This window comes from Ochotona curzoniae, unplaced genomic scaffold (genome assembly GCF_017591425.1).
Source record: "Ochotona curzoniae isolate NIBS_2020 unplaced genomic scaffold, NIBS_Ocur_1.0 contig_2210, whole genome shotgun sequence".
Taxonomy (NCBI): domain Eukaryota; kingdom Metazoa; phylum Chordata; class Mammalia; order Lagomorpha; family Ochotonidae; genus Ochotona; species Ochotona curzoniae.
Window position 1 is genome coordinate 16,783,418 of NW_024465369.1, and position 21,777 is coordinate 16,805,194.

At 39.3% G+C, this 21,777-nt stretch overlaps 1 protein-coding gene across 2 annotated transcripts in view; it reads right to left on the reverse strand.

Moving 5' to 3' along the window:
- Nucleotides 1-21,777, reverse strand: part of NEB (nebulin) — a 189,642-nt gene that overhangs the window by 66,562 nt on the left and 101,303 nt on the right. Inside the window, exons 73-87 of one of the 2 annotated variants that reach the window (XM_040971562.1) lie at nt 21,398-21,709; nt 20,489-20,692; nt 19,832-19,936; nt 18,856-18,963; nt 17,312-17,623; nt 15,221-15,424; nt 13,596-13,700; nt 13,351-13,458; nt 12,692-13,003; nt 11,563-11,766; nt 9,862-9,966; nt 8,959-9,066; nt 7,319-7,630; nt 986-1,189; nt 550-654 (exon numbers count right to left, since the gene is read on the reverse strand). In XM_040971562.1, coding sequence (XP_040827496.1) covers nt 550-654; nt 986-1,189; nt 7,319-7,630; nt 8,959-9,066; nt 9,862-9,966; nt 11,563-11,766; nt 12,692-13,003; nt 13,351-13,458; nt 13,596-13,700; nt 15,221-15,424; nt 17,312-17,623; nt 18,856-18,963; nt 19,832-19,936; nt 20,489-20,692; nt 21,398-21,709 — 2,808 coding nt within the window. The remainder of the gene's footprint in view (nt 1-549; nt 655-985; nt 1,190-7,318; nt 7,631-8,958; nt 9,067-9,861; nt 9,967-11,562; nt 11,767-12,691; nt 13,004-13,350; nt 13,459-13,595; nt 13,701-15,220; nt 15,425-17,311; nt 17,624-18,855; nt 18,964-19,831; nt 19,937-20,488; nt 20,693-21,397; nt 21,710-21,777) is intronic. The other variant, XM_040971563.1, reaches the window with a different exon arrangement.

Here is a 21,777-nt window from a genome sequence, read left to right on the forward strand (position 1 = left end):
TCTACTATTTTCATTTGTGGCACTATATTGGACAGGTTTTGGTCATTGTGATGACATTCTTTAATTAGTCTCCATAGGGGCTTAGTTAATTTTTTTAACTTCTTTAAGAATTTTCTGGTGAAATCATCAGGAGAGCTCTCACTGGGGCAGAGGAAGAAAATTGTTTAATAACCTCCTTGATTTTCTGTTGTATATTTTCAGTTGTGTTCTACGGCCATTTTGGGCAACTCAGAATATCCTAGAAAATGTCTACACCCAAGGAATTCTGTGTTCATCTGAATCTCCTTATTAAACCTCTTGATTACTCTTCCATAAGTTTACTGTCATGCCCTTTCCCTGTCACTATACTGACTTTGGGTCCCTGTTACTGGCTTTGTCCAAGAACACAAGCCAGGGATCTGTTGCTCTTCTCTCAAACAGAACCTTTCTACTCTTACTCAATTTTCTCCTACTTGGCTATGAAGAGTTTCGGGATATTGTGAAGCTGGAATTCCATCACTGGTCAGATGATTCTCTGAAAAACTCAAATCCGTCTACTGTAGTACTTACGTTGCTCACATTAAGAGCATTTGCTCTAGCGAGATTAATTTCTGGAGTATCTGGCATGATGTGGATGGAAGTCTTATCTTTGTCCCAGACTTCTCTGTACTTTGGCTATGGAAAGAACCAACAACAAATTACTTCACAGTTTCTAATTCTTCCAGTCAAACGGCACATGTTCAACCCCTCTTTTGGATCTCATCCAGATTATTTTCACATTAAGCCCAAGATTTTTAAAATCTTTTCAATATGACTATTATGTTCGATTTGAAATCCATGTTAATACTTTAATAATAATCCTTTGAGCTTTTGTTTAAACTTCATTATCAAAAGCAGAACAATAGAAAAATCTGATATTATCAATATTAGTTTAGCACTTGATTAGGTTCCTTATTATTTCTTTATAGCACTACTTCAACTTTAATAGAGGGAAAAAATGACTCACAATGCTAATGTTTTCAGCATTGGACTTGGCAAGGACAATTTCAGGTGTGTCGACGATGCTGGTATACTTGAGGTTCACCACAGGGGTCCGGTAGACACTGTCACATAGGATCTCCTGGGCATTCTTGACTCGCAACACTTCTGGGGAGCCCTCAGGCATCCAACCAATGCCACGCAACCACTCCAAGTCAGCCTTATAGATGGTCTGGGATGAAAAACAAAGCAAGGTCAAGTGACACTTATATGTGAAAGCCACAAAATTTTGAGTTATACAGGTTATTTTTTTCAGTCCTTAACAACAGACACCTGGCCCGAACGACACTTCTCCTAGCCCCAGCAGTGGATTGCTTTTTTTTCCTTGTCTGTGACAGTGTCTGTATAGCGCCCATTTCCATCCTGTAACACAGAGGGATGCAGAAGCAGCTCTCCACTTGGGGGATAGCTATGCTTCAGGGCACTTTGAAAAATTATCATTAAATAACCATATTAACCAATGTAGACCTTTAAATCAGTGACAATGGGCTCTCAAGTAAGTGTGCTGCACAGCAGGCAGCATATTTCCAAAATGCATAATTCCAATCTGATATTACAACATTCTTCCTCTCCTATGGCTTCTCATTATTCTTAGAAAAAAAGATTAAAAACCTTGAAAATGAGTAGAGGAGAGGGAGGGAGGATCTGGCACCATCGCCACCCATTCTCCCACTGGAGTTTCCTCCATCCTGTGTGCTCTGCTCACACTGGCTGTCAGTGCAGTTCGTGCCTCACATCAGATGCCCTGTACATGCTGCCCAACCGGTAAAGACTATCTCTGTGCTGTCCTCTCCCCTTTCACATCCCCTAGAAAGCCACACTTATTCAGAAGAGTTTTCTCAACTTCTCTTGTCATGACACCATGAATTACTGCTTTTCAGCTTTTTTGTGTGCATATTTTTAAAAATAACACCTACTTCTTTCTTATTAATCTGAACTCCATAAAGCTGTAAGTTGTGTCTTTCCTTTCTTTGCCTGCATTACCATATCTTTTAAACTAGCACAGTGCCTGGTGTTAGGCATATTTCACGAATTGTTTTAAAAGGTTGATTAGCTATTAATCATTAGTCCCACAATTTTGGTCTCAATGAAATTTTATTTAATAGCATCTTCCTTTTATTTGAGATTTGCATGTTCTTGGCCCTAAACTTGCTTCCCATTTATAGGCAAATGATTGAAAACCTAAAATTGCTCTGTTAAATACTAGTTATTAATTTTATAAGAAATTACTATGTGGGTAGGCAATGGGGTCAGCCATAGGTTGGGTTGCCTGCTTCCTGTTTCAGTGTTGGTTTAAATGCTGGGTTCCCTGCTTCCAATCCAACTTCCTGCCAATGTATGCCAGGACACAGCTGGAGCTGGTTCAGGCACTTGGCCACTGCCACGCACATAGTAGAACTAGACAGAATTCCAGGCTCCTGCTTCAGGATGGCCAAGCCCTGGTTGTTGCAGGAAATTGGGAAAGGGTACAGGGAGGTGAGGTGGTAAACCATGAGATGGAAACTCCTTTTTATCACTCTTCATCAAGAAAATGAAAAGAAACCACTTGAAATGTCATTATGTTGCTGAAAACTGGTATTTTAGTTGGTAGTCAATAGTATACAAATACCAGGATAAAATGGTAGCGATTAGAACAAAAAAATTATTGGAATACATCCATTTTATAAAGAATGACATTGTGTTGTGTTTAAAGTATAATGGGTACCCAAAATTCAGAGTAAAGGATCCTCAACAGAAAACTATATGCATAATAGATTCTGACATTTTCCTTCCTTGCTCTTTATGATTTCAACCAGAACGAACATACGAATGCAGTTCATGTTAGTTAGGACCACAGTTCTCTAGAAACTGGCCTAAATGTACCACATGGCAATTTTATTTTAGGTGATGAGCATATTTTCCTATAACAAACTTGTTCTTTGTGGAAAAATATCTCTTGAAGTATAAGGAAACCAAGTACATACAATTAAAAGGTTTCTATTTTACACAACAAATAATCTTACGGAGTCCATTTATTTCCAGAAGATTAAACAGGCATAAAATATGAGTAAGTGTAGAATACTTTAGGTAGATTAATGTTGTATTCTTAGGTAAATTAATGTTCTTCATGTTGTAAAGAACAAATTAAGGAGAACAAATGAATTGCCCTTACACCACCAACCTCTGGGGATAATTCCAGGGAAGTTAGTGCCATCTTTCTTCAATACAAAGTTGAACAACCAAGGACATTCTTGTGCTTAATAAAGTACAAACCTTGCACATATCAATAAATTTCTATAACTCTGTTCTCCTATTTAACAATAAAAATAAGAACTCTGATCAGATGTGGCAGTAAAAATAGGTGCTTCATATATTTGGGATAATGCTGTAGTAAAGGGCCCCGGTAGGGATGGGTATGTTCTCCAGAGCATGGAAGAGGTCCACAGACAAGGCCATGGGAGACCTTCTTCCCAGGGGAGGCACTCACATCACTCTGCAGGTCGTAGGCTTTCCTCGCTTGGATCACGTCGTTCTGGTCAGGGAAGCAGGACCACTGGTGCAAGTACTGGCGGTAGTCCACGTTGCTTGCTAAGGCCTGGCCTTCTTTGGCAGCATAGATGGACACCATGTCTGCTGGGATGTTGACCTTGGCTTTGTGGTCATTGTAGGCCTTTTTGTACAGCCTGTCATTTTGCATCTTCAGCACATTTGCTGCCCAAACCAGTTTAGGATCTTCCTTGGCATTACGACATCCAATGTAATGACCTTTTTGTTTCTCATAAGCAGTTTTGTACAGATACTGGCAAATGTGAAAAGAATAAAGTCGGTTTTCTAAACTTGCTTTTTCTAGAGAGCTGACTCAAGATGACTCCATCCCAAATTTCTTATTTTGATCCCAATTTTCTTTAAAATGTCACACTCTAAGCTTTGTACTTCCTGACATATTGGTTTGTCTTCTTTGTCTCTGCATGAAAATACTGTGAGGGCCTGCAAGACAACAGCTACTTCTGTAGTTTCTCCCAGTTTAGCTTTTCTCAGTGTTCCCCAAACTTTAGACACAGAGGACCATCCCATGATGCTCTGGCACACAAAAACCACGACCTACATGGCATATTACATTAAATCAAATTAATTCTTTGTTTAAACTTTTATCTTAAAAGAACTAGTGTTTTTCTGCACATAATACAGCTATCTAGAAAAATATTCTAGTTGCGTAAAACTTTCACAGAAACCAGTGGTCTGCACCCCACATTTTGAGTAAGAACAAAATTCTTCTATGCATTACATCTCTCTAAGTGCTTGTAAATTAACCAATATGGAGAAGATATTATAGAGTAAATGAAAATTTGTACCTATACATAAGACTTACAGAAACAAGCAGAATTTCAGGAGGACTCTCAAGTTGTAAGAATTGCCTTTGAGTCTGAGCTCCTAATATACTAAAAGCAATGATCTGTGTTCCTTGTAACTTAGTTTCCCACAAATTATATCCAATCTCACTATGTGTCTACCAGCTAGTGTTTATGGAGGCTGGACAGGGAACTGTTCTTACATCACTGGCAATATCCCTGGAGGCCTTGGCATGCTGGATCCCAATGGCATCTGCTCGCAAGTCATAACCGGTCATCTTCACGTCTTCCCAAGCCTGCTGATAGTGTTTCTGCAAAAGGAGATTGCAATGCCACAATCACTCTGAAGAGGAAGCTATAGAGTCAACATTGCTGATGTGCTTAAGACTAGATCTTAACAATTACACTGAAAGGGCATCTTGGTACATCTACTCCATGGTTACTTCTCAGCCATAAAAAAAAGATTGAAATCTTGCTGTTTATGACAAAATCATCCCAGCTGGAAATCATTATGTCTAGGGAAATAAGTACTAAAAGGACAAGTATATGTTCTCTATAAGATAGCCAATATGCAAAATACTATATGTCTATATATGTGTATGTACATATATATACACACATATATCTATAAAATCCAAGGTATACATATATTCTTATGTATGAACTGACCAAGGGAGACTAGCATGCTAGGAAGTAAAGATACTATGCAGTATGTGTCTCTATTCCCAAACTTATAAAACTTATAAATTTACCTCTACATTACTTACTAGGCTCTCTACCTTTGCCTATGCTTACCATGACATGATATCTTTAAATATCAGAAAGTTAAACTTGTAACTTGCACTAAAGGACTATACTATTATATTAATGTTGGGGGAAAATGGTGGGATTGGGAGTAAAGCTCTTTCCCTAAAAATTTTTTGAAGAAAATTTAGAATAATCCATGTAAAAATAAGAAGAAAACATTGATTTTAAAGGAGAAGAAGCCATGGTGGCTGTTAAAACAGACAGCTAAATACTAAATGCTAAATACTAAATATCAAATGCCTCTTAAGTTTTATGCTACGCTTTGTGGATGAAACTGCTGCATTTTTTTCTCACAACGAAGTCAGAAATACACATCTCAGTATTATAAACACACACAATCTATATGCTTGTCGTTGGCTTAAGGGTTAGAAATAAAAGGAATCGAGGAAAAAGGCCTGTTGCCAGACTCCTCTTGAAGTATATTGCTATAAAGCTCTCTGAAAAGCCAATCAGTGTCTGGTGCCTTACATTGCTGATCTGCATGGCATTGAGTTTGGACTGCAGCATCAGTGGAGTGTCAGCTGGCACATTCACGTTAGCTTTCTCTTTGTCCCAAGCATCACGATACAATGGCTGGTAAATGAAAAGCAATGAGAGTTTTGGTTAGTAAAGAAGCCTATTATCACATAAATACAGTCACAAATACAGTGAAAAGTTTTCTATGAATGTCTTCTGTAAATATAAATATTTGGTCTTTTTGTGCTTTCTTATTAGACACCCATAATGACTTCAAAATACATAAGATACTATACAAATTTTAAATGTTTCCCAAACATGGGGCAAGATGATCATTTTCCATTAATTCACATTTCATTACCTGACAGTTAAACAAATTCACCTTGCAAATAACCTAGTTTTCTTGGCCCCAAATCCCATCAAAATATTGAACACTAGAGATTCCCACTGAGTCACCGGGCATGTTCATTTCCTAATAAACTGGCAATCTTATAATTACCTAATTAAGTGGTGGGCCTGGATTACAGTCTGTACCTCAAAATAAGATCAAGGTGGGTAGCAGAATTTGCAGAACATGAAGGAGCTCACTGTACTTGTACTCAGCAAGGATCGATCAAAGCAATTAGTGAGCTTGGATTGGTAACTGACTGGCTATAGGAGGATCTCTCTGCAGACATACATGTTCATAGTCCTAACGCTGATATCAGAGTTCACAAGTCAAGACCTTGACTGAGAGGTCTTTGGCCTGGGAACGCCACCCCTCTTCTTACCTCACTGATCTGTACAGCATTGATCTTCGCCAGGATCACTTCCGGGGTATCAACAATGCTGGTGAACTTGAGAGCCTCAGGCCTTGTACGGTACAGCCTTTCATTCAGGAGATTCTGGGCATTCTTCACTCTCATCACATCCACAGAACCCTCTGTCAACCATCCAATACCCTTCATCCACTCCAGGTCTGACTTGTAAACATTCTGCATGAATGAGAGATACAGGTTGGCACAGTCAAATTTGCCCATAAAGTGCAATTTTTGCAAACCACACATACCAGTATTTTAACCACAGTGGGTAGCCAAGCCCACAAAGCTCAAGGACAACATTGTTGACATTTGAGTCTGATGTCTCTGGGAGAGTTCAGAGTATCCCACAGAAATCAGAGCAGGGCTCACAACGGGTGGTTGCTGGAGCAACAGAAACTTAGCACATAATTTTGTTTCTTATAGTAGGTTGGGCTCTATATTCACTACTTGAAGTCTGCCTGTTATGATCCTTGGGAATAACAGATGTAGGAATTTAGGAGAAAAAAGTTTTTTAGATGTATATTAAATGAGGTGAAACATTTATATCTATACCACTTTTTCTCTGTATCAGATAACTGAAGTCCAACATTTGCTTCTGCTTACATCTATTTCTAAAATTGAGATACCTAAACATGAAAAGGCAATGAGTCAGAACACCTGAGGTCCAAGTTTTCTCCCTGATTACACAGAATCAATTTTCATCTTAGTGAGCAAGTATGAACCCTTGCTTACTCATCTTGCTAGGAGCTCTTTTATAAGCAAAAAAAGTTCGGGAAAAGCTCAACCACCACAAATTGCACAGAATATTTTCAGCTCTACTAGTGAGATTACCATTTAAATTATGCCTCCAGGGAACACGCTGTGAAAAAACACACAACCGCACACACCCCTCCAGAGAGAAATACGCACATCGCTCTGTAGTTCGTAGGCTTTCTTAGCCTGGATCACATCATTTTGATCTGGCAGACACGTCCACTGGTGCAGATAATTGCGATAATCAATGTCGCTAACCAGGACCTGACACTTCTTGGCTTGAACGATTGACATCATATCCAATGGCGTGTTGTAAACGGACTTAGATTTCTCATAGGCTTTCTTGTACTCTCTGTCGCTCTGGATCTTGGCAGCATGTATAGACCACACTAGTTTGGGGTCATCTTGCAGACTGCGGAAGCCCACGTGGTGTCCCAGTTGCTTACGGTAACCTTCTTTGTATTTGTACTAAAGTTGTGAAAAATCAGATAAAAACACACGCACAGGAAAACAATCGGTTAGGAGGCTTTTTCTTTAAATGACTTCAGAGTATTTTTGTAGCCTTAATAAATCTGACTCAACATGGGCAACTACTGAATATTTCAGTTTGCTTTAAAGGAAATTGGGTAGGAAGAGTCTTAGGCAGTTTCATGGAGAACTTGAGTAAATCAGGAGGGAAATATGATCATGAAAAAAAATTAATGATTAAAACATACCAGAAATGACTTTGTGTCAGACAGTATAAGAGAACTTCAAATGTGTTAGGCTGATCCATATGAAACTGCTGACTTTTTTTAGTTAAAAATAGCTGAAAAGTTGGGATTATAATTACAGTTAATCCTGACAAGATTTCTGTGTGGGAGACACTATTGTAGTCACTTATTCAGATAGGAAAAATAAAGCACAGAAAGAGTAACTTCCATCACCCAAGGCTGCCTGGCTCACTAGGTCAGACAGTCTCCTGAGAGTAGGGAAGGTACCATGGGGGAAAGGGGAAAGGTCAGGGAGGTGGTTTTGAAGCCAGATAAAAAAGACGCATGTTTCAGGGAGAGCAAGCAAAGGTGCTGGCTTGACTCCGAAGACGACAACAAGACAGCCAACATTTGTGGGCAGGAATTTGTCTGATGTGTGTGTGTTGGGACCAGAGGAAGATGGTCTGTTTCTTTAAGTTTGGACTACAAAGAGAAAAAAATTATGTATGAGGTGAAACTGTGGTACGGTTACGGTTATTAGATGTAAAACTGGGAACAAGGAGGAGAAAACAGCCAGATACTTGATGTTAGAAACTGGAGAAGCACGTAGAGAAAGGCAACAAGATAGCTTCCAAACTGGCAGTAGGGCAGGAGGCGAACTTGGTGGGATAATTATGTTGATTCTTAGTATGTTTTAAAGTCAGTATGCAATGAGTTTCAAACGTCTTCAGGAATACTGTGTATTAGCCTTTGGTATAAAATTTTCTATAGTATGTGGTTTCAATTTTCAAGCTTATTTGAATTCATCTGATATACATTTATGAACAATTTAAAAAATATTTTGGGCACAAATGATATTACATTGGTTCTTGAATTTTGCAAGAGCTGTGTGTAAAATCTTAGTGATTTTTGTTTTCACTTGGAACCAACACAAGAGTTGTTTATGTTTATACCTCATCTATAACTTTTTTTTCCTTCCATTTTATTATCTTTAAATAAATTAACATAAGATGAAGCTCATTTGCATAATTTAAAATTCTCAAGTTCTTGAAAAATTTTGTTTGACAGATGGAAAAAACTACAAAAACAAAGAAGGATACACACCTCACTGGCAATTTCTCTGGAGGCTTTGGCATGTTTGATCTCAATGGCATCTGCTCTTATGTCATAGCCTTTCTGCTTGGCCTCATCCCAATCCTTTTGGTAGAGTTTCTATCAAGGGAAAACAAGGTTTGCTTACAACTGGTGAACATAGGCACATATACTCAAGGCAGTCAGAATCTAAATCACAGGGCATACTGGAATGAAGAATGAATAAGCAAAAAACATTCATTTTTGAGTTCTTTTGATTGTGGGCTTTTTAGAGTACTGGATATTTCTAATAAATATTTTAAAGCTAAACATTGAGCTCTATTAATGTCTGAATGCTTACATTCATCACAGTGCATCTGAAAATGTCCCACCACTCACTGCATGATAACTAAGAATCAATGGCAAAGCCAAAGACCTTTGTCACAGTTAAGACCCAGTCAGAACTTGTCCTGACTTTGTCCTTTGTCACAGGTTTCTAGCAAGGCAATATGAAAGATACTATACATTTCTTGCACTTTGAATGTAATTAATACTTTTTTTTAAAGTTCTCATGTGGCCTTGAAATGTCAACCAAGGACTTACGACCATGAAAAGAGCTAGGAAGACAATAGACAACTGGCTAGCACTTCAAAACTCCGGATCAACAGTCAGTCAAGCCCTAACATTGGCTACAGAACAGAGAATTTAAGATTGAGAGGACACCAATGGAACTTGGGCATCTCACCTCTGGCATTCTAGTCACCTGTCTGAACCAATGTTTAAAAGAGAATTTCTGCTTTCTTACTTTAGCTCAAGAGAACATACTTAATACCCAAAGGTGCAAGCATTTCTAAAGTATGTCCAGTATAACATAATCCATAAGCTGACAGGTATTATCTTATAAAGTTTGTACACTCCATTATTTATGCCTCTTACATTGCTGATTTGCATAGCATTGATTTGGGCTTGTAGCATGACTGGAGTATCTGAAGGAATACTGATGTTGGTTTTGTCTCTATTCCAAGCCTCTTGGTACAGCCTCTGTGGAAAGAAAGATAATACTATTTTAACTCAGGAATAGAGTGGGTATCTGAAACAATAAGCCTTAACTCTTTCATCTGACAAAAACACTTCCATATATGTTTATGATGGCTAAATTTTGTGTGTCACCTTGATTAGACCATGGAACTTAAGTCTGTGGCTGAAATTTTTTTAAAATTTTATTAGTGACCATGTTTACATAGTTGATCATGGTGGGAAGGGTTGAGGATCAGGGACCCTTGTTTACACATTTTCTTCTTCTTCCATGTATCTGTATGTAGGGGAACAGGGATATAAGAGGAGAAACCATGCCCAGCCTCCCAAATGCCACATTACCCCAGGGACTGGGGAACTGCCCCCCGATGCCATCCCAAGTTCCCATTGTAGAGCGTTTTCTGAGGGTTCTGGTCATGTGTTTTCAATAGTTCTGAGATGCTGCGGATATCGGATATCGTGTGGCTGAACATTGATCTGAATGTTTCTGGGAAGGTAACTTTTAGACGAGTTTCAAATTTGTATCCGTAGAATCTGAATAAAGCTGACTATCCTTCTAGTGAAGGTAGACCCTCCTTGATAGACTGACCTGCTAAGCAAAAAGGAAGTTGGCCAGCTGCCTGCACCTAAGCTTGAACTGCACACTTCCCTGGCTCTTCAATCTGCCGGCACACCCTGCGAAATTCAGGCTTGACAGTCTACACACTTGCAGGAGTCAATGCCTTCAACTCCCCCTATTGCCCTGCCTACCACATCTATATTTTCTGTCACACACACATACATGGTACTTAAAAAAAAAAAACTCATGTAAAATGTTTATTATGGGGCCCAGCATGGTAGCCTAGCTGCTAAAGTCCTCATCTTGCACATGCTAGTATCCCATATGGGTTCGTATCCTAGCAGCTCTGCTTCCCATCCAGCTCCCTGCTTCTGGCCTGGGAAAGCAGTGGAGGACAGCCCAAAGCCTTGGGACCCTGCATCGATGTGGGAGACCCAGAGGAAGAACTGGACTCCTGGCTTCAGATCAGCACAGCTCTGGCTGCTGTGGCTACTCAAAGAGTGAAGCAACAATCTCCCTCTCCATCTCTCCTCTGTATATCTGACTTTCTACACTTGATCTTAGCCAAAAGGCTGAGAAGCAATATCCGACTTTCTAATAAAAATAAATCTTAAAAAAATGTATTATGAAAAATGATGACTAAAAATTTATATTTAATTCTGTTTTCCTCTTATATTCATCCTTGCATGCACATGTGTGTATATTTATTTGTATGTATATACACATCTTATTGGTTCTGTTTCTCTTAGACAATCTTAACACGTTACTACCAGCTTCAGGCTACTTGTCTTAGCACTAATAGGAGTCAAGTATTTATTTCCCGGAATGGCCATGGAGGAGCATTTTTTGCTTTAGAGCTTCTGAGTCAGTGGCACACTGGCTGCCCTGGAGTCCTACTCCACACACTCGCACTAAGCCAGCCAGGGCTCCTGGAGCAACTCCCATCATGAGAACCCTTCAAAGAGTTCACACGCCCAGTTTGAGTTCACTATCTGAAAGCAGAATCTAGACAAAGCACGGCTTGCTCCTAGGAGGGTGCTTGCCTCACTCATTTGCAGAGAGTTGGTTTTCGCCAGGACGATTTCTGGCGTGTCGACAATGGTAGTGAACTTCAAGGCTTCCGGGCGCGTTCTGTATTGTCTCTCATTAAGGAGGTCCTGAGCACCCTTCACTCGTGTCATTTCCACGGAGCCTTCAGGCATCCACCCAATGCCACGCAGCCACTCCAGGTCAGCTTTATACACATTCTGCAAACAGGAGACAAAATCATTGCTCTGGGTGTTAGCCATCCTGCCCCTTAGCTGATGACAGAATACATAGCAGACACCTGCAGAAGAGCAAAACCTGAGCTCTCACATGATTTAGTTTTAATATTCATGACAAAAGTGCTTTGTAACAACATAATGATTAATTCTAACCATGGGTAACAAGAGTAATAACGTTCAATTCCATGACTCAATTACTTGATATTTCAAAAGTTTAAGTCATTGGAAGCTTTTAAAGGGGAGCTTTACTGACTCTTAATTGATTTGAATCCTATCATAACTGACCCAAAGAAATGCTGTGGTGGTGCCAGTGCTGTGGTGTGGTGGGTAAAGCTACTGCCTGCAGTACTAGTATCTCATGTGAATGCTGGTTGGATTCTACTGTTCCACTTCTGATCCAGATCTCTGCTAATGTATCTGGGAAAACAGCAGAAGACAGCCTGAGCACTTGGACCCTGAACGTGTGTTGGAGACTCGGATGAAACTCTGGTTCCTGGCTTCAGCCTGGTTCAGCCCTGGTCAAGGTAGGAAATGAATCAGCAGAGAGAAGTCCTATCTCTCTGCCTCTTTCATTCTCTAACTCTGCCTGTCAAATATATATATATATATAAGAAATATATATATATTTGTGACAATAATAGTGACAATTATTTTACAAATATTCAGATGATATATATTTGTTTGGAATATATTTTCATAGTCAGAAATTACCATCAACAATAGATTGAAATTTACTTCAGGGAATAAATTTGCTTCTCAGGACTTAATTCCTCAATTTAGCACTCTGTGACACAATGTGAATGCCCTGCTTCCCTTCCAGTGATGCCTAGTGCACAATGGCACTGACTGAACAGCTAGAATACCCACATCTTCCCAGCTCCCTCTCCCCAGTGTTCCTCTTGCTTACATCGCTCTGCAGGTCGTAGGCCTTCTTCGCATGGATAATGTCATTTTGATCAGGTAAGCACGTCCAGTTATGCAGGTAATTGCGGTAATCAACATCGCTGACTAGGGTCTGACATTTCTTGGCCAGCAAGATGCCTAACATGTCCACCGGGCTTGTGAATTTGGTCTTCCACTTCTGGAAGTCCTTCTTGTATTCCCTTTCACTTTGAATTTTCCCTGCATGCATGGCGCACATGATCCTGGGGTCATCTTCAATGCTCTGAGCTCCAATGTGGTGGCCCTTCTGTTTCTCATACGCTTCCTTGTATTTGTACTAAAATACCAGAAACATGGCATTAGGAATCCAGTGTAGACTTAGAAATGGGTAAGTTCACACTTTCAACATTTGACATCCTTAAACAATTGTCTACTAGCATTTCAAACTATCATAAAAATAACTGCCATGCAATTACACATCAACATCAATGAAAACTTCCCCTGAACGAACTCCAATTCCAAAAAGTATTTCCACTTCTGTGATGATCAAGGGAAAGGTGTTGGAAGGTAGGAAACATGACTAGGGGAATACATGTGGAAGGGATTGCAAAGTGTGGTCCACCAGCTGCAATCTGGGTCGTTTAGCACTGTGGAGATTCAATAAGTTATGGCGGAGGCACTCACATCACTGGCGATGTCCCTGGAGGCCTTGGCACTTTTGATAGGAATAGCATCTGCCTGCAGATCGTAGTCCTTCATCTTGGACTCATCCCATCCCTTGGTGTAAAGTTTCTAGGTGGGGGATGATACGTAACAGGAAACAAATGTGTTTTAGAAAGTCAGTGGGCCAAATATGGAAATGTTAGGCTGAAAAAAGCACTTGAACTACTTCTAGAAAGACTTTAAATGACAATCAGGTAATCTCTTACTTGGCTGATATTGACAGAATTACTCTTAGCCAGCAAGATTTCCGGGGTGTCCGGCATCACGTGGATGGAAGTTTTGTCAGCATCCCAAGCCTCTGTGTATAAATGCTGTGGGGGGAGACAGGTAGAAAGCATTCTGTTAAAGCCAGCAACATTATAGTTACTACTGAACTCAACTCACACTTAATTACAAAACAGACCCTTTTATAGCTTTTGCAAATGAGCAAAATATAATATTTGAACAGATACATGACGGTTTTGCAGCTAATATAAAGCAATAGAATGATCTCACGGTTTTCTTCCAGTGAATCACAAACTGACTCACAGGACTTCCAAGCAGAGTCTGACTCCAGACTGTTAAACAGTAGAAATCCCTAGACTTTCAGAATCAGTCTCAAAGTCAAACCCAAGTGTTTAGGGCTGGCATTGCGGAATAACAGGTCGAGCGTCTCTGAGACACTGCAGTCCACATGAACACCACCTTGGGTCCCAATTGCTCCATTTCCAATCCAGCTGCCTGCTAATACATCTAGCTCAGCAGCAGAAAATGACCCAAGCACTTGGGCACCTGCATTCACATGAAAGACCTGGAAGAAATGCCTCGCTTTGTTTTGGTTTAGCTGCTGTGTTGTAGCGTTTTGGGACATGAACCAGAGGATCTCTGTCTCTCCTCTCTAACTTTGCCTTAAAAAAAAAAAAACAAAAAAAAAACCACACACAAAAAAACCAAAACAACAAAAAACCCCCACCAGCTACACTGTTTCAAAGCCATATGATCATGAGAAAAGTATGCGACGACTCCTGCCCTAGGGATAATCTTGTTAGGGATAATCCTATCTTCTTATTAAGTTTGTTTTGAAAATTCATCATGATAAAAGTAAAATGTCTGAGTCATATTAAATACGCAATATTTCTTTGCTGTTTTCTGTTATTACTGTGTTGCTGTGTATATATGATATAACATTGTTTCTGGAGTTTTTTACTCTACACTGTGGAATTTTGAGTCAATTGCATATTGTGCCTTGAGCACCTACTCTTCCTACTGCAACAACTTGGAGATGTACAGGTGGTCATGGGAGAATTCCAGTAACTTTAGTTCAAACTAAAATACAGGGGTTCAGAGTCTCTCTGTTGGATTAGGCATAAACAGATTGCTACTAGGATTCTGCAAGAATGAAGTGATCATTTAACAAAATTGAAAACAGAGGTAACAGCTCACATTTAGAAGCGGGTTTCCATCACCTATGGTGGAAGAGCAAACCAAGCAGCTAATTCAGCAGTGCTGGCACAGCTACCCAATCTTCAGAACAAAATACTAAATGATTTAAGTTCTTTCACAGATGGACAAAAAAAATACAAGTAGGCTGAGTTTGTTTTGCCAGGGAGAAGGTACATGTATGGCAGTTGTGATAGATCCCAGTCACAGCTCAGACGGATGTGTGCATCACTCCTAGGAAAATCACACCAGGCTTCCGTGTGCATGCAGAGCACCAGGACTAGGAGGGGAGTGGACAGTGAGAAGAGCCCAGAGGCCCACATGAGGATCAGGCTTTCTCTCTAGGTGTACTCAGGCATGTTCTACTTTAAGAGCCAGGCCAGCGAAGGTGTGACTCTGGCTGGAGACTTACCTTGCTCATGTTCAGGGCGTTACTCTTTGCCAGGACAATCTCTGGGGTGTCTGTAATGCTTGTGAACTTGAGCTTGTCTGCAGGTTGCCGGTACTTCCTGTCACTCAGAATTTCTCCAGCACGTTTCACCTTCTCAACCTCCACGGAACCAATGGGAACCCAGCCAATGCCTCTGAGCCACTCAAGATCAGCCTTGTAAACAGCCTGCAAGTGAAATAATGCCAAATATTTACAGACATTTCTCAGCCAGAGTGCTCCCAAGCCTTATTTAATACATACAGTGGACATCTAATCCTGAATCTTATTTGTGTGGATTCCTAGGAAGACTCACAGGATTGCCTTGATTGTCCATAACGGCTACTCAAGTGCTTTGTTCTAGGTAATGGCCAATGTGGGTTGTATTAAAGACCATAAAATTATTTTTATAATGTCCAACTTCAAAGACAGAAAGCCACTTTGGGAGTGCTTGCTGCCTCTTAAATTATTTATTCTCAGATGTGACTGCCCATATCTCCTTGTACGGGGATTAGGTCTCGGTTAGCTGCTTCTTGAATTAATATTTTCTAGGACAACAAAATGCCAGCTTTGTTTCTATCATCCTCTGTATGTGTTTCTGAAATCAAGAATATGTCTTTATTCCTATTTATCTTGTCCACAGTCACTTTTCCTGTGTTTACCTAAAAAGATTTTTATTCTCCTCTTATTTTGTTGCTTTGAATTAAAATAATTTGCTGCAAATTTTCTAACTTGCAAATAAAAATATTTGTTTATGTAACTGTAACTGTTGGGGATTTTTTTTCCATGATGCCATTACTTTAATCATTCTTTCAGGAGAATTTAGAAAACAACTGATCAAAACAAAGAGTTACTATACAAATGGATACATTTGAGTCCGCACAGGACAATCTACTAGTTGATAACAAAACATTTTTAGGCAGCTCTTGCTTTTAGTTTCTTAGAAAAATTGCCAAAACATGTAGAATTAATTCTTAACTTTTCATCCATACTCTGTAAGTAGTCAATAAATGCATAATGCAACAATTCATTTAGAAGTTTATGTTATCTAAAACCAGGAATACTTCTCCTGGTGTCAGAGCATGGATAAAGACATTCTTATTTTCATTAACTTGCAACTGAAATATAGCATTTCCTTTAATTTTCAGCGTAGGCAATAGATCACAGCAGTATTAACATGCATGACCTTTTCAGGAACAGAAATTACAAATATCTTCACCTACTGACATTTTGAAATATTTATGCTCATCATTCTTGGAAATTAAAGTGCTATTACACCCACAGCTAGCTATTACGCTCAGATTAGACACTTTAATGTGTTCATGAAAACACATAAACATCACATAAATTTGGATTCATTTTTTCATCACTGTATTTTGATATGACTAGTTTCTTCAAAGCCAATATATTTACATGAATTAAGCATTTTATAATGTTGTCTGAAGAGGTATCTATGAATTTCAGCCGTCAAAAATCTGTAAGCACCAAAGTTACAACTTCCTTTCCAAGCCTTAAAAACTGCCTGAAAAACACAAGACAGCTGAACAGTAATCTATAGCTATTTTAAGATGTATAGAACCCAGTTGTATATAAACTAAAATTGAAATGTCAATGAAGTAGTCACAGGATGTGGTTAACAACTTGCATTTTTTTTTAACATATTGGTTACTCAATACTATGTCAATTAATTCCATAACGTTATAAATTGTTGCTGATGTTATGTTGGGGTTTTTAATTGATTGAGATGATACTCTGTTTTTAATTGATTGAGATGATACTCTGCTGGCTCCACCTTCAGACCAGAGAAGGTCTCCCCAACAAGCCATTGAACTTATCTGCACAATAAGAGGCTGGACTCTATGCTTGGTATATGCTTGCAATGAAAGAATCCCAACTGAACTTGAACTGTGGTTATGCAACAAGGTGGAGGAATCCACCATGGGGGCAGGATTTGGGGAGGGGTGGGGGGAGGCTTAAGGGAGGGGTGGGGGGAATTCCAATACCTATAAAACAGTGTCACATAATACAATGTGATTAATTAAAAAAAACTGCCTGAAGAACAGCAGAGCCACTCACATCGCTCTGCAGATCATAGGCCTTCCGAGCATGGATGATGTCATTCTGGTCAGGCAGGCAGATCCACTCGTGAAGGGGATGCTTGTAGTCTATGTCGCTTACAAGGATCTGGCACTTCTTGGCCAGCACCACCCCCAGCATGTCCACGGGGCTGCTGAACTTGGTCTTCCATTTCTCAAAGTCCTTCTTGTACTCCCTGTCACTCTGGATCTTGGCCACATGCATGGACCACATCATCTTGGGGTCATCCTCAATGTTCCGAGCTCCAATGTGGTGGCCCAGCTGCTTGCGGTAGCCTTCCTTATATTTATACTGAAAAAGAAAAGGAATGGGAGTATAATAAGAACACATGCTATTTCTTTTTATTTTCCTCACTATTGTCATGAGGGAGAAAGGTGACTATTATTAACTCCATTTTATGAAACAGGAATCTGAACCCTAAATGGTTAAGTGATTTGTTCAAGGTCACATCACAAGGAGTAGCAGTGCTGAGCCAGGAATGGAAAGCTTCTCATTCCTAATATCTACCCCCTTCTTTAAACCACATCATCCAATTTACATCTGCTTAACAAGTAAAAATAAAACACCTTGTACAATCTAATGGAGCATTTACTTAAACATATGGGTGTTTTGTTTTGTAAACATGTTGGACATTAAGAATAGACTCTCTTTTCAGAGTTTACAACAAATCTCCTAGCTGAGGCAACATGTTACATTGACTTTCATGTGTCATTAGGGGATATTTCACTTATTTGGTATGTCAAAATCACTGGACTGCCAGCATGAGACAGTCATGCCTTGGAGTCAAGGCTCATTTTACTTCTAATATTCAAGGATACATGATGGTCCATTTTACCATAAGATAATCATAGTGTGGGATTTCATAGTTTAACCTCTGAAAACAGTTGAGATCTTTATGGGATGAAGGGTTCCTCACATCTGGGGCGCTTCCAGATAGAGAACCTGGATTTGGATCCTAAGAAAGTTTGATAGTGGGGGACACAAACACCCACAAAGTGTTTCTGCTGTGAAGCAATGGGATAGGAAGAGTGGAGAGGAATGGACATGAGCCAATGAGTAATGAGGAAAAGCTTTCCTTACTTTCTAATTGATAATAGTATCCAATTATGGGCGTCAGAGTGAGACGCTTCTAAAAGATGAAACAAAATTTATAAATACATCCATCGCATTTGCTTTTCATACCAAAATAAAATGGTTGAATTAGGAGGGAAGATTTAACAGGCCAATTTACATGTTGTTTCAATCTCTTATTTTTACAAACATCTATGTCAATGGTTTGTTGATTTATGAACCCAGTTTTAGTGCCCAAAGAACACTTACTTTTAAAAATAATGTCTCTTTGTTTGATTGACAGGGGTAACAGACCTAACACTTGGTGCTTTTTAATTTGCAGCTTGGTATATCAGGAAACTGCTAAAGAGAACTGCAACTTACAGGGACAACTGAGCTTCCAGCAAAAGAAACTGTGAAAACTGATATTTGCCAGCTGATATGAAATGCCCCTGTTAACCAGCACAACTCACATCGCTGGCAATGTCTCTTGAAGCCTTGGCTGCCTGGATGGGAATGGCATCCACCCGCAAGTCATAGCCTTCCTTCTTGGACTCTTCCAAAGCCAGTTTGTAGAGTTTCTGTGGAAAAGATGATCATGAGTATCACTCCTTTCATTAAAAATGATGCTGATTATTCTATTTTGTCTGTCCTCATCTAAACTTCAGAAACAATCAAGTACTAGGATGGAGTGGTAGATTTCTTCACTTTATAGATGCTCAAGGATTTTAAGGCGTCTATTTGGGATTTTATTTAAAAAAAAAAAAAGTGGAGGAAAATCAACATTTGGTTGCCAAAATTTTATTTGGCAAACAAACACATGTAAAAAGAAAAAAAAACCCACAATCATTTATTATTGCCATCGTAATATAAAAGAAAGAGCACCCTAACACTAAAACAAGAAAAATATAAGGATAGATTTCAAAATTAAATAGATTTGGTATTGTAGAAAAGCTCAATGCATTGTCCCCACTTTTTCCTTACTTTGCAGTGAAGTATTATCTTAGGTCATGATCAAACATGGACCTGAGATCCAGAATCACAAGAGAAGCCTAAAAAAAATGCTTGTAAGTAATAGTAAATAATAGATTGAGAAGCTTGAATAACAGGGCGTGGCATCTCTGGGTCCCATCCTAGTATCTGTTCACTAAACAGTTGGTAAGTAAAACAGCTCGCTACTATACCCACTTACAGGTAAAGGCTTTAAGACTGTGATTCATGCTGGCACATTCCCCCCGAACATTACAAATTCCCTGATGCCTATTAATAAAAAAGGCTGAAGTATTTCGTGAATCTACCACATAACCAAAAAATAGAATCGAGAGAGAATTCCTCTTTGACAATATAGATTCGGTGCATGTGTAGTAAACTAATCAAAGCCAGTCATTGAGGAGGCAGTTACAGTAGTTTATTGCTGCCTGTGTGCTCCAGGAGCTGGTGAACACTCACATCACTGTAGTTTATTCTGTTGAGTTTGGCTAACATTATTTCAGGTGTATCAGGCATGACATGGATTGTTTTCTTGTCATTGTCCCAGGCTTCAGTATATAAGCGCTGTTAAAACAAAAGGTGGGAAAAAATGCTTTTGAATTAACATAATTTTTCTTTTGATAACATATCAGCCACTTCACCTATATGCAAAGTAGAGATAATCATTAAAGTTACATAAATTCCTTTTACTTCTTGCTAAAAATTACTGTAAAGAATTTTGTTTTTTACAAATTCTTTACAAAGAATTTAATAGTACCAAAAAGTTGCATTGCAGCACTTATCTGTCCAGTAGATAATAGGTTAAGCCACCACACTAAAGGCCAGCATCCCACATCTGAGTGTAATGTAAACCCTGGCAGCTCTGCTTCCGATGCAGCTTCTGATAATGTACACACCTCTTAAATTTTTGCAGAATCAATTTGTCCAGGGAATAATTCTTTATTACAGCATTGGTTATTTCAACATCACTTTAATATTCTGTTATGCCATGAAAATAATTTTATAAGAAAAGCCATTTTTTAAAAGCATAACTTACAGTGATTTTTGAAATGTAATAGTACGTCAGAGCCTTTTCCTAGAACTTCTGATATCTAATGGACAGGATTTCAGACTCACCTTATTCATGGTGATTGCATTGTTCTTGGCTAGCACCTGCTCCAGTGAGTCAGTTACACTGGTGAATTTCAACTTGTCTGGTCGCTGCCGGTAGATGTTGTCACTCAGTATCTCTGTTGCCCTCTTGGCTTTGACAACTTCAAGGGAACCAATGGGAACCCAGCCTATGCCTCTCATCCATTCCAGGTCTGACTTATATAGATTCTACAGATCAACAGATAAGAAACAATTCTTTAATTAGTGTTTTGAATTTGTTGTTCACCAAATGAGAATATTGCATGGTTTCTACTCAGGAGCTTCTCTAGCCTTGGGAAATGTGCTCCGGCCACTACTGTGAGACTGTTGTCATCAGACCACCCTTGCCTGGATTGCCATCTTCCAAAAATCACAGCATATTGAATCAAATAGAAATGTGCTTTGGGGAATGCACTAGACATTGCCCTAATTACTCATTTAATTTTATTCTCAATAGGGTGTGCTAAATGTGAATCAGATGTTGGGTTTTACAGATGACAAGACTGTCTCACCATTTTCCTGTCAGCAAATATGTTAAATGTTTATTCAGATAATTTAGCAAAATACAGTCCTACTCTCTCCATACCATGTTCTGTGGACACACATACACACATATATACATTTCTAGCTTTTTAGCCATGATATAGTTTTGAGGGCTAAGTTGCACTGGTTCAGACAAAGGAAACAGAGATCTTTAGGGAGCTATCTACCTGGATAGTATTGATTGTACTTCTCTTTTACATATAGCCTTTGAAAGAGAACAGAAATGCAACAAACCACAGTGCTCCCCAATGAAAATGCCTTTCAGATTCTCCGTTGCATGTTGCTGGAATGCATAGGCCATTGCCCTAGCAGAATATGTTGTGACCTGTTCTTAACAGCCAAGATACTCACGTCACTCTGGAGGTCATAGGCTTTCCGTGCCTGAATGACATCATTCTGGTCTGGCAGGCACGTCCATTCATGCAGAAGATTTTTGTAGTCCACGTCACTGACTAAGGTCTGACACTTCTTGGCCAAAACTATTCCAAGCATATCCACTGGGCTGCTGTACCGTGTCTTGTACTTCTCAAACTCTTTCTTATACTCGCGATCACTCTGCACTTTGGCAATGTGCATGGACCACATCATCTTGGGGTCATCATGTATTGCTCGGGCACCGATGTGGTGGCCCAGCTGCTTACGATAAGCTTCTTTATATTTGTACTGAAAGAGACAAGACAGTAAGTTAGAACAAGGCACAAGAGCTCTCCACTCTTCTTACTGTGGTGATG